Source organism: Silene latifolia, chromosome 1, assembly GCF_048544455.1.
Source record: "Silene latifolia isolate original U9 population chromosome 1, ASM4854445v1, whole genome shotgun sequence".
Taxonomy (NCBI): Eukaryota; Viridiplantae; Streptophyta; class Magnoliopsida; order Caryophyllales; family Caryophyllaceae; genus Silene; species Silene latifolia.
Window position 1 is genome coordinate 6,243,650 of NC_133526.1, and position 16,444 is coordinate 6,260,093.

Sequence of the window (16,444 nt, forward strand, 5' to 3'; positions counted from 1 at the left end):
CATTGAAGGGCTTCAATAACCCTCTTGCAATCACTCTCCACACGGACGCTTGTGTGCTTCATTCTCTGAGCTTGTCGGAGCGCAATTAGAACTGCCTCTGCTTCCGCCACTCTTGCCTCATACTCCTCTCTACGACGCCCCTCTCATGCCCATAACAAACTCCCAATCTCATCCCGACATATCGCACCCAAACCCATTCCTTCACCCTCCTTCACACCCGCATCCACACTGATGAGAACCTCCCCTGGCACCACCCTTCTATCCCGCGCTCCAAGCTCCCTTCCCCTGAAGCTCCCCGACTCAACCACATCCCGCTTCTCCCCTCCATTCTCCACACTTTCCAACTCACCCATAAGTCCCTTCACCCGCAGCACCACGTCCTCCACCCGTGCCACCCTATTCTCAAAAACTACCTTATTACGCATCTCCCAAATCGCCCATACACCCGTAATAAACACCTCAACATCCTCCCCATCGAGCTCCTCCAAAACATCCCCCACCCATTCCTTCACCCTCTCATATCCCCATATCGGTCTCAAGTTCACTCTTAACCCCTCCCACACCCCAGCCGTATATCCACACCCTCCTGCAACATGGAGGCAGTTCTCGACATCATTCAAACAAACTGGACAAATAACATCAACTTGCGACATCCGTGATGCTAAATTCCATTTCGTAGCAATTGCCTCACTACAAAACTGCCAAGAGAACATTTTAACCCGCGGCAACGTTCGAGACCGCCAAATTTTCTTCCACAACCATCCACACTGAGCTCCATCCGACTGTCCCTCATCAATACCATAATCACCCATTAACGCCTTATATGCAGACTTTACCGTATACACCTCATCCTTCTCCAAATCCCACATCCATTCGTCCTCCTCCCCATTCCCACTAATTCTAGTATTAAGAATACGTTGATGCTCAAACGATTTCACCCCGACTTATTTGATACTGTGAAAATATTCTTCAGTGACATATGGACTTTGGCTTTGGTAATACGGTTTTGCAAATAAGTGGTAGAAATTCTCTTACGATTTTTGTATTATGGCATTGCCAGCGTTTTAATACTCTTCTGTCCTATCGAGTTTATTGAAAATGCATACACTTATTTATCTTAACGTTTTCAACTAGTGATTGTATACTTCTTAAATTGTGTATGTGTTAAAGGAGCTAAGAAAATATGATAATTGTAAGTTGGGTTATCGCATTTTATACATATGATCATCTTGTATTTTTACTAATTATTAGTAATCTTAATTTGAGTTTTGACAAAATAAAAACTCAAATTTATTTGAGATATATACTCCAAGCTCTAACTAAGGGAATAAAATTTGTTAATTCTCTTTGTACACTTGTATAATGTACCCTTCTTTTACCCTCAAACCACCACCCTCGTTACCACGACTACCCACATCGCCAATTGCCTACATGTCGCAAACTCCAACATCCACCATCAAAACCCTACCATCACCTTAAAATCAACCGATACCACCCACACGAAAACCGCCGACACCTCTTGCCACAATCACTTCCCATACTACCATAACTGCTCACCTTTATATGAATCCCCATAATAAACATCCTTTAGGGAGTGTTTGGTTCACCCATTCTAGGTATAAGGTATGGGTTTGGAATGAGCTAAACCCATACCTTGTGTTTGTTTGCAAAAAAATTAGTTTTCATACCCATACCGCAAACCCATGAGGTATGGGTTTCTCATACCCAAGGGGGAGGTGGGTATGAGATTGATACCTTTGGTATCAAATAAAAAGAAGAGAATTCAAAAGGAAAATGTGGAAAAATTCATATTTTTTCTTCAAAAAATGAAATATTCATAAAATTTTATTTTTTTCAAAGATTTTTTTCTGGGAAAATACAAATAATGATTTTTTTTCGACATTTTAAATACATTTAAGAACAAAAATATTATATCTAAAAAAAATAACATATATAAAAAAAATTATACTATAGAAGTTTAAAATTAATACACAAAAATTTAATTAGAAAATTAATACATACGAATATAGGACAAATTTTATCAATAAAATAAACATACAACAAGATTCGATTCCTCATTCCAGAATTGAACCAAACACAAGGTATGAGGAATCGAGTTCCAAACCCATACCACCCTGGTTTGATTCTTGATTCCATACCGATACCTTTGTGCGAACCAAACGACCCCTTACAAATCTATAGGGGGTGTGTTGATAATGCTGAGGTGGGGTTATATACAAAGTAAAAGGTGGACCAAAGAGGCTACTGAAGAGATAAGTGTCACTAGCGTCTAACAATCTTTAAAGGTGAGAAGTCAACGTTGTTTTGGCTGTTGTGAGGGTGCTTCATGGTGAATATAAAATGAAAAGTTATTCGAGTTATTCTTACTCCTTTTGATGAACTAACCAACCAACAAGATAAAATTAGGGGTAACCCTAATCTCTTCATCCCCGTTCCTTTTCTTAATTTCATCACCTTTATTTAGATGGATCAAACACCTAATCAATATTCACAAATTTCAATTATTTCTAAACCGTCAACATTTACTCTTGGTTAAATCGTTGTTAAGATTATAGAGGGAAGACGATAATAAGGGAGAATGAATTATTGATTGATGTTGTTTTACATCGATATGGTGAGTATTTATAATACCTCCCAACTTAATGGCAAACCCTAACCCTAATGGCAAACCCTAATGGTAGTCGGGCCTAGTATAGGCCCAATCTCCTAATACCCTCCCGCAATCGTAAAGGCAGTAAATAGTACGAACTTTACGATTGGAGAAATACAAAGAAAATATAAAAAGAAAAAATGAAATCTTCAATCTTCATCTTTTTCGATCTTCATCAATCATCTTCGTTTTCGAAAAGTGGTAAGATAAACGAGTATAAAGACTCGTTAGAAATTCCTTCGAACAAGAACGTTAATTTTTTCGGACTTGTCGAAAGTATGAGTTATTAGGAGATTGAAAATAGCTTCTTGGCCATGAAATCTCACGGCAGAACTTCTTGTTTTCCTTTTTTTTTTAATAAAAATTAAAATTAAACTAATCTTTATTATTAGATCAACGGAGTAACTCCCGCCGGTAGAGCTGGCAAACAATGACAACAACAACAACAACAACAACATCAGAGCCTTAATCCCAAAATGATTTGGGGTCGGCTGACATGAATCATCCTTTCGAACCGTTCATGGGTGAACGCACGCCTCAAAATGCGAATAAAAAAGGGAAGATGAAAAACAAAAGGAAGAACGAAAATGTAATGGAAAGTCAAGGTAAACTTAGGAGTTTTAAAATCGAATTCCGTCTTTCTTTTATAAAAACTTAAAATTTAAATCGAGAGAAAAGATTAAAACGATTTTTAAAAACCGAAAATAGAGTTAAGGATCCGGAATGAACCAGGTAAAATCTATAAGAAAGGTAAAATCTATAAGAAAGTGGTTTGTAAAAAAGTGTAATAAATGAGAGAAGAATAAAATCTGTCAAAAAACATCAAATACTAAAAATCCACGTGTATCCCTTCCCTCCATTGTGCCCTCTCCGTCACCATACTCTCCTCAAGCCCCAGAACTCTCATATCGTGCTCTATCACTCTCAACCATGTCTGTCTCGGTCTTCCTCTCCTCTAGGGACCTTTTTCTGTTCTCCAAGTCTCCACCTCCTAATCCGGTGCGTCCATAGGTCTCCTTCTCACATGGCCAAACCATCTTAGTCGGTTTTCCATCATCTTGTCCTCTATTGGCGCCACTTTTACCTTTTCCCTAATCACCTCATTCCTTAACCGATCTTTCCTTGTATGTCCGCACATCCACCTCAACATGCGCATCTCCGCCACACTCATCTTTTGAATGTGACAATGCTTCACGGCCCAACACTCGGAGCCGTAAAGTAGGGCAGGCCTAATTGCCGTGCGATAAAATTTTCCCTTTAATCTTTGGGGCATATCTTTATCGCAAAGAAACCCTGAAGCACTCTTCCATTTTAACCATCCCGCTTTAATTCTGTGAGCCACATCTCCGTCTAACTCCCCGTCTTTTTGAATAATAGATCCTAGATATCTGAAGAAATCCGAACCCTCAACAACATTCCCATCGAAAATAATACTCCCCGCCTCTGTCGATCTCAATCCCGCCACCTTAGTGAACTGACACCTCAAATACTCAGTCTTACTCCTGCTCAGTCTGAACCCACGAGTCTCTAAAGTCTGCCTCCACAATTCCAACTTTCTCTCCACCCCCTCTTTTGTCTCATCAATCAACACAATATCATCAGCAAACATCATACACCAAGGGATGTCGTCCTGAATATCCCTTGTCAACTCATCCATAACTATAGCAAAGAGAAAAGGACTAAGTGCGGAACCTTGATGCACCCCGATGGTAATAGGAAATTCTTCCGTTCTCCCAACATTAGTGCGAACACTTGCACTAGCCCCCTCATACATGTCCTTTATGAGGTCAATATATTTTCGCGACACACCCTTTCTCGCCAAAGCCCACCAAAGTACTTCTCTTGGTACCCTATCATATGCCTTTTCCAAGTCAATAAAAACCATATGTAAGTCCTTCTTCTTGTTCCGATGGTATTCCATAAACTGTCTCATGATAAAAATCGCATCCATAGTCGATCTCCCGGGCATAAATCCAAATTGGTTTTCCGAGATGTCTACACATCTCCTAAGCCTTTGCTCGATTACCCGCTCCCATAACTTCATCGTATGACTCATAAGTTTAATTCTCCGATAATTGGAACACTCTTGAACATCACCTTTGTTCTTGTACAAAGGGACAAGAGTGCTTCTCCTCCAAGCCGATGGCATCTTGTTGCTCCTCCAAATCTTGTTGAAGAGCATGGTTACCCATTCGATCCCTTTCTCCCCGAAGCACCTCCAAACTTCTATGGGTATACCATTCGGTCCCTCTGCTTTCTTTGACCCCATCTTCCTCAACGCCTTTCTAACTTCACTCTTTTGTATTCTACGCACAAATTCCCGATTAACCATGCTTGGTGTTACCTCTACATCCCCAAAACCTTGTTCCTGATGCCCATTGAATAAATTATCAAAGTAAGAACTCCATCTAGCCTTTATTTCGTTATCCTGAACCAGAACCTTGTCGTCCATATCTTTCACACACCTAACTCTCCCAATATCTCTAGTCTTTCGGTCTCTTATGCGAGCCAGTTTATAGATATCCTTCTCTCCTTCTCTCGTGTCCAACCTGGCATACACTTCTTGGTTAACTTTTGCCCTCGCATCCCGTACGACCTTTTTAGCGGCTCGTCTAGCCTCCTTGTACTTTTCAACGTTCTCATCACTCATGCATTTCCCCAGAACCTTATAGCATTCACGTTTAGTCTTTATCGCTTGTCTCACCACATCGTTCCACCAAGATGTGTCCTTACTTGATGGTCTATTCCCTTTAGATTCCCCTAACACCTCCCTCGCCAAATCCTTTACAACATGCTCCAATTTATCCCACGTTGCATCAATATCTTTCTCCTCGCAATCCGACCAAATATCGCTACTTCCAACCTTATCCAAAAACGCTTGTTGGTTTCCCCCTTGTAGCTTCCACCACTTGATCCGTGCCTCACCGATTATCGTTCTCTTCCTCAAGTCTCTCTTACCCCGAAAATCAAGAATCACTAGTCTATGTTGTGTTGCGGCACTTTCCCCCGGTATGACCTTACAATCGGTGTACTCTTTCCTCCACACATTCCTTACCAAAAGGAAGTCAATTTGACTAGCATTACCTCCACTTCTATAAGTCACCAAATGAGAATGTCTTTTCTCGAACCAAGTGTTCATTATACCCAAGTCATATGCCAAAGCAAAATCCAATATGTCACTTCCTGCTTCATTTCTCTCCCCGAACCCAAAACCCCCATGAATGTTCTCAAAGCCAACTCGACTAGTACCCACATGCCCATTGAGGTCACCACCAATGATCAATTTCTCTCCAATAGGGACTCGTTCTACAACCTCTTCCAAATCTTCCCAGAAGGCTCGTCGAAAAGAAGCATCCAAACCTACTTGAGGTGCGTAAGCACTTATAACCGTCACCACTTCATCCCTGACTACAAGCTTAATGCTCATAATCCTATCACTCTTTCTCGATACTTCTACCACATCATCAATGTAATCTTTATCAATGACAATACCCACTCCATTACGACTTTTGTCCTTACCCGTGTACCAAAGCTTATAACCCCAAGGCGCTATCACCCTTGCTTTATCTCCGACCCACTTTGTCTCTTGTAGACACATTATATGCACTCTCCTCCTTTTCATAACCTCCCCTACCTCAGCTAATCTCCCTGTCAAAGAGCCAACATTCCAAGTACCAAAACGTAACCTACTACCCTTCCTAAAGTCATGTCCTGATTTTTTTACCCGCTCTTGACCATGCTTCCTAGATCCAAACCTATTTGACACCACACCCATACTTCGAGGTGGCGCGCCGCTTTTGGGCGACGACCTAACAACCCTTGCATATTTTTCACTACACCCGGGTCTAGAAGATGTAGCGTACCCTTGCCTATTTGACACCACCCCCAGATGTAAAGATGGCGCGTCGCTTCCGGGCGACGACCTAGCAACCCTCACATACTTTTCACTACACCCGGTCTAAGAAGTGCGGCAACGCCGCTTCCGAGGAGACGCCCAACGAAGTTCAAATTCGATTCATGTCCATAAAATGTGACTAAGTTTTTATCTTTGTTGGGCGCCACGACCCTACCGCAACCCTCCTCCTTTATCCGGGCTTGGGACCGGCAGCGAATGCCCGAAAACACTCACTGACACGACACGAAAATACGACACGAACCCGACACGAAATTAATGGGTTTGGGTTGAGGCCTAATGACCCATTTATGTAAGTGGGTCTACACGAACACAGCACGATATTTAATTGGGTTGGGTTTGGGTCTCTAAACACGAACCCGACACGAATGACCTGTTTACTAAATTAATCATAATTTTTCTTGATCTTCCATCACATAAATATACTTAAGCTTTCCAAATATGGACATGACACGAAAACACGACACGAACCCGACACGAAATTAACGGGTTAGGGTTGAGGTTTGATGACCCATTTATGTAAGTGGGTCGACACGAACACGACACGAGATTTAATTGAGTCGGGTTTGGGTTGGAGGGTTTGTGACCCGTTTACATGTGACACGAACACGAACCCGACACGACCCGATCTGTTTGCCAGGTCTACCCGCCGGTGGGTGTTTTACATTATCGACCCACCGGCGAGGTAGCGGAAATTTGTTTTAGGCCTCAAGAGCGTGAGACTCTGATACCATGTTAAGATTATAGAGGGGATACGATAATAAGGGAGAATGAATTATTGATTGATGTTGTTTTACATCGATATGGTGAGAATTTATAATACCTCCCAACTTAATGGCAAACCCTAACCCTAATGGCAAACCCGAATGGTAGCCGGGCCTAGTATAGGCCCAATCTCCTAATAATCGTACTCTTTCAACATAAATACCAAACTAAACCAGAGAAAAAAAATCAGCGAGTCTCCGTTGTGACGGATCATAAGACAAAATAGATTGCTGCTCTCTAGACACTCTTTTTGTCTTATCTACCTCACATGGTAGTACTTAACCCGTCACAAAAAATTTACGACGAATATATGTCCGTCACAAATGAGAATTCGTACCAAATGAGTTTGCTGTGGTGGTTGCTCACCTCATCTCTTAACCATGAGATTAGAGAGGGGATTATACACTATTATCAACGGTGTACAACCCGATTTACACATTAAAAAAAAAAAAAAAAAAATCGTGGAAAAAATTGGGGATATTCATTTTAAAGGTGGTCCTACACTTCCCACTAGCACAAACGGTATTTTACTCTCCAAAAAAAGGCACACCAAGTTCCAATAAAGCCCGCCAATAATCCATCGCCATACACACAAAAAACCATTAACAACCTTGTGACAAAACAATAAACAAAAAAAAAAAAAAAAAACATTAACCTTTTTAAAAAAAACCCACACAAATCCCTCAAAATACCAAGCCCTACCGTCTCACCGCCTAAACCTTGAAAGGTGTCCAAAAATGGCGGAAGATTGTTCATCACAATGTGGGAAATGGGGAATAGAGCTATTAGGGCATTGTTTATGTTTTACAAGAGAAGGAATTTCATTATCTTTGGGTTTAGTAAGCGTTGCTAGTTGGGGTGTCGCTGAAATCCCACAAATCGTCACTAATTTCAGAACTAAGTCTACTGAAGGGCTTTCTTTTGCTTTCTTGCTTACTTGGATTATTGGGTACTTTCTTGTTTTTTGAGATTTTGTTTGTTTGTTTCGTGTTTTGTTATCGTACATCCTAACCAATGAGAATATTTGAATTGTTGCGGTACCCGGGATACCGGTATACGGAAATGTAGTGGTACACCTGCTTCGAGTAATGTGAGATTGTAATGATTGAGTTATACAAGGGTGTCTGTGTGTAATTTGAGTTATTGGGATACATGCAGTGGTGGAGCGAGGGTTAGTTGGGGTTTTCGCCCCTCTACAATGAAAAATTTGAAACTTTTAGTTAAAAGTTTTCGATTTTTTTCTTTTAAGGTCGCTATATTGCTTTATTAATTGGGGTTGTTGGCTTATTGGCAATGAAATTTTTGATACTTTTAGCTAAAGTTTTTGATTTTTTTTTTGTAAAGGTTACTCCGTTACTAATTGGTTTAATAGTTTGTACCCCTGAGATTTTCGATCATATTTCAGCCACCTTTAGTCGAATTTGACCCAACAATGGATACATGCGAAGTCAAGAGAGGGGTATTGCTGTTTTTAATTGTATTGCTAGTAGCCTAGTATGATATCATTGAAGGCGGTTTAATGAAATTTGAGGTGGTTTGATGATAATTTTGTTTGTCAGCTTGAATGTTCTTTGACTCATTGTGACCGCGCTTGTAATTTTGCAGTGTTGCTAAATTTTCAGTAGTTGGTTTTCTATGGATATAATTAATAGGTGTAAGTAGTTTGCTAGTGCCTATATTGCTTGCTAATTGAACATCATGACCTCTAAAGAAAAGTAGCTTTTAAATGTTTTACTGCTGCATGTGGTGTTATGTAATGGGTAAACTGTGAACGGAAGACATACGGAGCTTTAAGGCACTTAAAAGATGGTTAGCTCTATTTGATTGTTAGATTCGTCCAGAGGTTTCCCGTTTGCTCTGTTGCAGAACCTATGGTTTAGACGTTTAGTAGATTTAATTTGTTTTTCTCAACATTAGACATGTATAAAATGATCTACACGTAGACTGAAATGCTGAAGGCATGAACGGCGTACTTTTAAGGAAATTAGAATGCTGCTTCCAATGTTCTATGGTTTTTACTGCCTATTTGGTAGATTTGATTAGGGCAGTTGGTACTTTTTTTTGGGATTTCCTCAAATTAGGTGATTGATAAATATCCACTAAAGCAATGCATTATCTCATAAATCGAAGTAAAACAGTGAGTCTTGATGTTAAGAGCTGCAAAGGATGTCCCAACATAAAATAAAAGAGTAGTTAGCGTCTTACCTCCTTTTACTGTGTTGAAATTTTCTCACAGTGGTTGTTTTCAGTGCTTGTATACATGTATGCACATCTTGATACTGAAAATTGTAAAATAATATTGCTGAGTGTCAACTAGATACACAGAAATTTTCAACATTTGGACAAGTCATATGATAGTCCATGAGAGTGACATAAAAATCTGAACATCCTACAATGCTACTATTTAGATTCTGGCTTTCTAATTATTGGTATCTATCCTGGAGATGCGTGGCCAGTATCTTTGATGACAGTAGTAATGAAACTCGTAGGTGAAGCGGACAAAATAATTTCCTTTTGGTTTCATTCGGATTGTTGGAGTGATTTTCCTCCCCACCTTGTAACTAATAAAGCAAAAAGGCCCTCTAATGTTATTAAGTTCCCATATCATGAATTTGCATTCATTCTCAGTCAATTTTTATCTCGCCATAGGCTAGAATCCTGTAGGCATTGGGCCACCAGAGTATTGTTTGTTTTGATCTCGAGGTGTTAGTCTGATTCATCTTCTTAACCTTTTACAGGGACTTCTTCAACCTGTTTGGCTGCTTACTTGAACCTGCCACTGTGAGTTCTTGAGCAATTTTCACTGCATGTTTGTCTTTTTGTCTATTTGGCATATGTTTTCTGAGTACAGTCAAACACTTTAGTTGTATTAGTTGTTGTGACCGTTGTGAGGCATCTGATTTGTGCTCTTTAAGGGAAAAATTGATGATAGTCATTTTTTATGTATTCCACACCGATTGAAGTATCCTGATTGGTTAAACTTTTAACTGGGCATCTCCTTCTGTTCCTATCTGTGTAGATGATGATGCACTACTTCTATTTGCATAGTATTTTCTGTTGCTACTTCGTCACTGGTCTATTAACAAGCCTAGAGTTAGCAGACTTGTATATATATTATTACACGTGGTCTTGATTTTTTTTTTAATGATAATTCACAGTACTGCACTTTCCTCTCTGGTAGTTCGCTTGCCTGTTTTTCAATCTTTAATGTGCGGATGATCTTTTGTCGATGTATAATAGTTCTCTAATTGTTGCTTTTATCATGGTGCAGCTTCCTACACAATTTTATATGGCCTTGGTATGTGTAATCCTCATAATATATACTTCATGTCTTCCTCTTGTTGCTTTCCTCTGAATATACTGTTTTAATTTGCTGTCAATATTTTACAGTTGTACACGATTACCACCTTGACTCTTACATTGCAATCTGTGTATTATGGCTACATCTATCCTCGACTAAAATCTGACAGGCTTTTATACAAGGTTTGTCATCTCTCATCCTTTTGTATGGTTACATATCATGATTTTTTGATTTGACATTTGATTTAGTCACTGTAATTTATGATGAGTTGCCGACCGTGTCTATTTAAGTTTGTCAATAAATGGTCTTCCAATTGGATGACAGAGAACAAGTCCAATTGACCCCATTTTGCAAGGACAAGTATTTCCCCACTTGATATGAGAATCACAACCTGGAAATTAACCAGTTTCTGTTCCCCTTTTGCGGATTTTCTCATAAAACTGTGAAACGGATAGGTGGCGCTAAATTATCTAAGTGCATTTTGGATCAATACAGTTGCTGTTTGCTGATTTAGTTGGCTAGGCTTAATTTCATATATTTCACTAAGTTAATAGACACTATTCAGCTAGAAAGTTGTTTCACTGAGTTGATAGGCATTATTCAGGATTTCAGATAGAAAGTTAAAGTATATTAAATGGTTGACGAGGTTTCTGTTTCTGAAACACTTAGTAGCTATTTGAACCTTATCTGATGGCTCGCTGTGTATAGACTATAGAGTTAAGTTAGTTGCAAATTGAACTTCCTTTATCCTTTAACATGCAAGAAATCACAATGGTCACATCCGTTGTGCACTGTACTAAACAACTTCGTTGGGATTGAAGGCAAGATGGTTCACTTAATTTTGGCGAATTCAATACAAATTTGAGGGAATCAGTTCGCTTATTCAAGGCAATTTTGGCTGAGTCGATTCGCAAATAAAACTTTGCACGCGACGTACGATTCGATTCACGACTAGTAGACTACTGCGGGAATCCGGCTAATAGCATCAAACCGGGTTGTTAACTTTATCTGTTTTGTGTAAATGGTACCGGAAGTAGCAAAATATGCAATATTTCTAATGTTCCTCTGTTCTGCAGAATGGAAAGCCTATTCAGAGCCAGTCTGAGACAGTAGAACATTACAATCAAGACGACAATCTTAGCGGAGACAATCCCATTAATGGCAGACAAGGCCAAATACCAATTTCTAATATGACTCAGAGCAGCAGTTCTATGAGTTCACCAATTCCACTTCCACCTTTTCCACGCAGTCATTCTGCTGACCAGGATTCATTTTACTTGTAATATCTCCATCTCCTTTAGAAGATTTTGTTCTATCTCTGTTGCCTGCACATAATTTATGGGCATCTAAGTTTCAAAGTCTGGAGCTTTTGTGAGGCTCAAGTGTGTAATCTTTCATGCCTTCTTACTTAGTACATAAAATTTTGATTATTCGTGTTTGATTGGTAGGGTCAAGAGTGTTCACTCCTACATGGAATGTCGATTAGAACACTTCTAACCTCTATAATAACACTAATTCCAGTATAAAGGTTACAGAGTGCTCGACTGCTATATTTAATTTATACAGTGTTTCTTTTTCATTGGCTCTCGAGTAGCTTTTACCATTCCTGGTGTATAGTGAAAAGTAATTTGCATTTAGAATGGGGTGTCAACCTCATTTCCCCCCCCGGATCTTATGTTCATTTTTTCAGTATTTTTTTTTTGTTCGAACCCTTTTCGTTTTTTTTTTCTTTTTTTTTTCAATTTGCATTTGTTTTAATACTTAAAATGTTCAGCAGGACCTTTTTACATTGAGTTTTCTTCTCACATATTTCCCTTTTAAATCTTTTGTTAAAATGTTCCAGCACTAGTTTTGCCTGTTTTCCTCACTAGTATTCCCACCCCCGAGAAAAGAATATTCTGGTACTCTCCATAGTAGGCAGTAGCTCATAGAGTACGACTTGTTCAAAATTGCGTATCTAAGTGTTATAGAATGTCTTATTGCAATCTGCTCCTGGATATTTTTGCTGAACTTCAGAACGGTTTGGTGGTTGGGATGTAAGCAGCCTTATGTATATGACCCATGATGTAGAGAATCGCATTGACAGCAACTCACATTAAAAGGAACTCCAATGAGTTCAGTGGTTCGTTTTGGTTTATTTCTTCAAAATTTGGAACCAAAGAATACCGAGGCTTTGGATCGGAATAGAACATTCCTATGTTTTGTTTTGCTGGTAAAATGTTGTATACTTGGTGAAAACTCCTTGCTTGTTATGTTTGTTAATATGTATTCTACTTCTATCAGGTCAGCCAGATCTCTTTCTACAAGTCATACACCAACGAGAAGCTCATTTCTCGCTCCAAGGAGAGGTCCTATGCTAGAAGATGTTACAGATTCTTTTGAAGCGCCCTTGCTTGGCGGGTCTTTGCCTACTGGAATTATTCATCCTTCAAAAACAAAAAATCTATGTTGTGTGGTGAGCTACAAGCTTTCATTTGTTCCGCTTTAACTTAAGGCCTATTATTCTTATGTTTTGACGGTATGGCCTATGTCTTACTCTTCAGGTGTCTGCTGTCACTTTTATACTTGGAACACTAAATTTAACTTCCTCAAAGGTTACAAGGCATGGTTTGATTTTTGATCTTTCAGAAACGAGAGCAAAAGGATATGAGAGTAGAAAGCTTTTGCAGGTGAGCTTATTGTTTACTTATATGAACGTCATGTACTTGATTTTACAAGCTTACCTTTATATTGATCAGTTGCTGTGATCATTATCAGTGTAAGATTTTCCAACTGGTACAAGTTTACTCTGTACAGACGTACAATTATAGTGAATTATATTTCTTTAATCTTCTTGCTTAGTGGGAAACGACATCTAAACAAGCTTGACATGGCTTATCATAAGCAAAACATACTAATGCAGTAATACAAAGTCATACTAAAAATTGTTGGAATAGGCTTTGTATTGCGGTCCGCTCCTTTTGAGCCGGAATGGATGTGTAATTGTGTACCCTTCCGTCTCACGTTACGAATGCAAGCTTTGTATCAAAATAATAGCAAGGGATCACACACTACCACAAGCTGCCAAGGGGCGTGTGTATATGTCGGAATTTCTATTCTAGTTCCATGAGACAGCACAATTAATAAAGGAAAGATCAAAGATCGCATTGACGCCTCTAATTTTGAGAATGCAATGAGCTTCACGAAGCTAGAAATGGAAAATGAATTTGATTCACTAGCACTTCTAAAGAGAGTAATTTGATTTTACAATATTATTGCCATTAAACGATGAGTATGCAGAATAACCCATCTGGATCTAAGAAGCTGAAAATTAAGAAGAAATTAGTGTAAAAGGCTTCCAGACGACCACGCAAAGAGATTCCGTCAAAAATGCCTCGGAAATCACAATCTAGAATGAAAATAAAAACTTAACTGCATTAAACTAAAGACTAAGCTTTGGACTGTGCTGGAAGTCGTACTTTGCCTATTTGCGGTTATTTATTATCCTGTTATTTGAATTTAGTTTTTAAATGCTTTTCTCATCTATCATCTCCTTCTATTTACTTTTAATCAAGGGTATATTATGACTCTTTTGGCATTTCATGTTAGCTGGCCCATCGTATTTTGGTACCCACGTTATTATCGCTGTTGCTGCCGGGGTTCTTACGTTAATGTAGATGTAGATGTAGCTGTAACTGGTGCTATATGCCCTTCTCAGCACTGGTGACTTCTGAGATGTGTTAAGCACATTATGTCATTATCGTAGCGAGATATCTCATGTTGTTAATGACCACATATTTTCAGGTGAATCAGATGATAAATTCAGATGCTGTAGGACATGCTACCGTAGGTACATACCTCGGCTGGGCTATGGCGGCTATTTACATGGGAGGCCGACTCCCACAAATTTGGCTGAATGTATGTTTTTCTTGCAACATGTATACTTTTACATTGTTTGCCACCCCTCTACTGATAAAATACGCCTTCTGCTCTGATAAGATCTTAGTAACATTCTGATACTTTCATCAATTCTGAACTTGCAGATGAGAAGGGGACATGTCGATGTGAGTATGCATATAACAGGCCTCATTTTCATCTTGGCAACAAGAATTTACCGATCAATATCTTGTTAACTTTCTGTTGCAGGGTCTTAATCCATTTATGTTTATTTTTGCGTTACTGGGAAATACAACATATGTGGCCAGGTAATAATGAACTGCGATATGTTTTAAATCGTGTTTTGTGTATTTCAAATAATCTTCTCACTCCTACATCATCTGACTGTTTCTCTCACAGCATACTCGTGAATAGCCTAGATTGGTTAAAGATAATGCCAAACTTGCCATGGCTGGTGGATGCAGGGGGGTGTGCGCTCCTTGACACATTTGTATCCTTTTGTCACCCGTGCAGTTGGTTGTACTCACTCCATCCCATTTATACTGTCGCCTTCGACGTTTTGTGTATAACTTGATACATACTTGGGAAGATTCATGGCCCAAGTTGACCATCAAAGTCAATAAATAAGGGATTGTAAATGGGATGGAGGTAGTTTAAGTATTACTAAATATTTGATCTTTAAATGTCTCACTTTGAAAAACCGAGTCCAATTCTTGAGAAATAGGATTGGTAACGCAAAAAAAAAAAAAAAAAAAAAAATACTCTCTTTTTCCATTGTTGGTTCCTTAATCTCTTTAATAGATACTGCTACAGTTCATATACTTTTATTATTGGCAATCCAAACATCTCTCCAGTTTTCGCCAAGAGTGAGATTTATATACGACAAAGAGTATTCGTAACTTGATTCCAAAGGTATGTTTCTTGATTATTTTTTATGCCTTGTATGCTTGGTCTTTACAAATTGGTGAATTATACCTGTCAAAATAAGTTCGTACGAACATAGGAAAATGGATTTGGAAAAAAAAAAACACCGAGACTCCCTTCCACACCGACTAGGTCCTCCTTCATTTATAATACGGAGTAGTAGTTTCTGTATTTTGCTATCTAGTTTTCTCCGGATTCAAGCTCTCTTTTAAGTTTTAGTATCGGTACATTTCAGGGATTTGAACTTCAAAAATTTGTCGAACTAATTAATCTCCGTCATTTGATCTTTAAGTACTCGCAAGAGTCACAACGGATCTCTCTTTTTCAAGACAAATGCATTTGTTTCTAAGTTTTGAAATAAATCTGGGGGTTCTTAGGGTATTATTAATCATTCTGATCTGAATTTGACAGGAAATTGTATCAATTCCGGAATTTTGCAGTGATGCGTTTGCTGGGTCAATTCTTCCAACAATTATTGCAACCATCGGTCACATTTTGTAGTCGCTAGTCGTTACACCCTCTAATTTTAGTCGTTTAGGCTTATTAATGTCGAGCAACTGTAATTCGTTTTATTTTGTTTCAAAAGAAGCAATAAAGAAATATTTTTTGTGTTATCAGTTCAGGTCGTATTTGATTCACAACAATTCATGGACTATACAACCAGATGTATATGTTGTACGGTGTAGAACCTGAGATTTTTGTCAAAGTATCCGAGCTTTATATTAAAGAATATGAGCTTTATTAGAAAGTATTGACTTCATTCATTTACACATTAAAAACATGAAATTTAAATTAAATTTCGCTGGAAAAGAATACATATATAGTTCTAATTTATATCTTGGTTGTCACGCTTGTACATAACCTGATGTATAATCCTATTTGTGGATTCACAAGCCCCATCTTCATATCAAGGGCAACACATTATGTTCGTTCTTTTTTTTTTTGACAGCTATGTTCGTTCTTGAGCCGTACAAAAAAAAAAAAAAAAAAGAGA

The 16,444-nt window shown here is 38.7% G+C and overlaps 1 protein-coding gene across 1 annotated transcript; it reads left to right on the forward strand.

Moving 5' to 3' along the window:
• Nucleotides 1-7,940: 7,940 nt before the first annotated feature.
• Nucleotides 7,941-16,229, forward strand: LOC141595122 (vacuolar lysine transporter YPQ1). Its single transcript, XM_074415097.1, has 13 exons — nt 7,941-8,298; nt 10,088-10,130; nt 10,621-10,647; nt 10,740-10,832; nt 11,727-11,929; nt 12,934-13,105; nt 13,194-13,319; nt 14,434-14,547; nt 14,673-14,693; nt 14,776-14,834; nt 14,926-15,016; nt 15,328-15,438; nt 15,862-16,229. Exons 1-12 carry the CDS (start codon nt 8,087-8,089, stop codon nt 15,394-15,396), a joined length of 1,230 nt encoding a protein of 409 aa, XP_074271198.1. The 5' UTR covers nt 7,941-8,086; the 3' UTR covers nt 15,397-15,438; nt 15,862-16,229.
• Nucleotides 16,230-16,444: the final 215 nt, after the last annotated feature.

Excerpts from the sequence above, each read along its gene's own strand:
- LOC141595122 (XM_074415097.1), top strand. The coding sequence starts at position 8,087 with ATGGCGGAAGATTGTTCATCACAATGTGGGAAATGGGGAATAGAGCTA. Across the intron at positions 10,833-11,726 it reads CTGACAGGCTTTTATACAAG|AATGGAAAGCCTATTCAGAG; the intron begins GTTTGTCATCTC and ends TCTGTTCTGCAG. Across the intron at positions 14,548-14,672 it reads TCCCACAAATTTGGCTGAAT|ATGAGAAGGGGACATGTCGA; the intron begins GTATGTTTTTCT and ends CTGAACTTGCAG.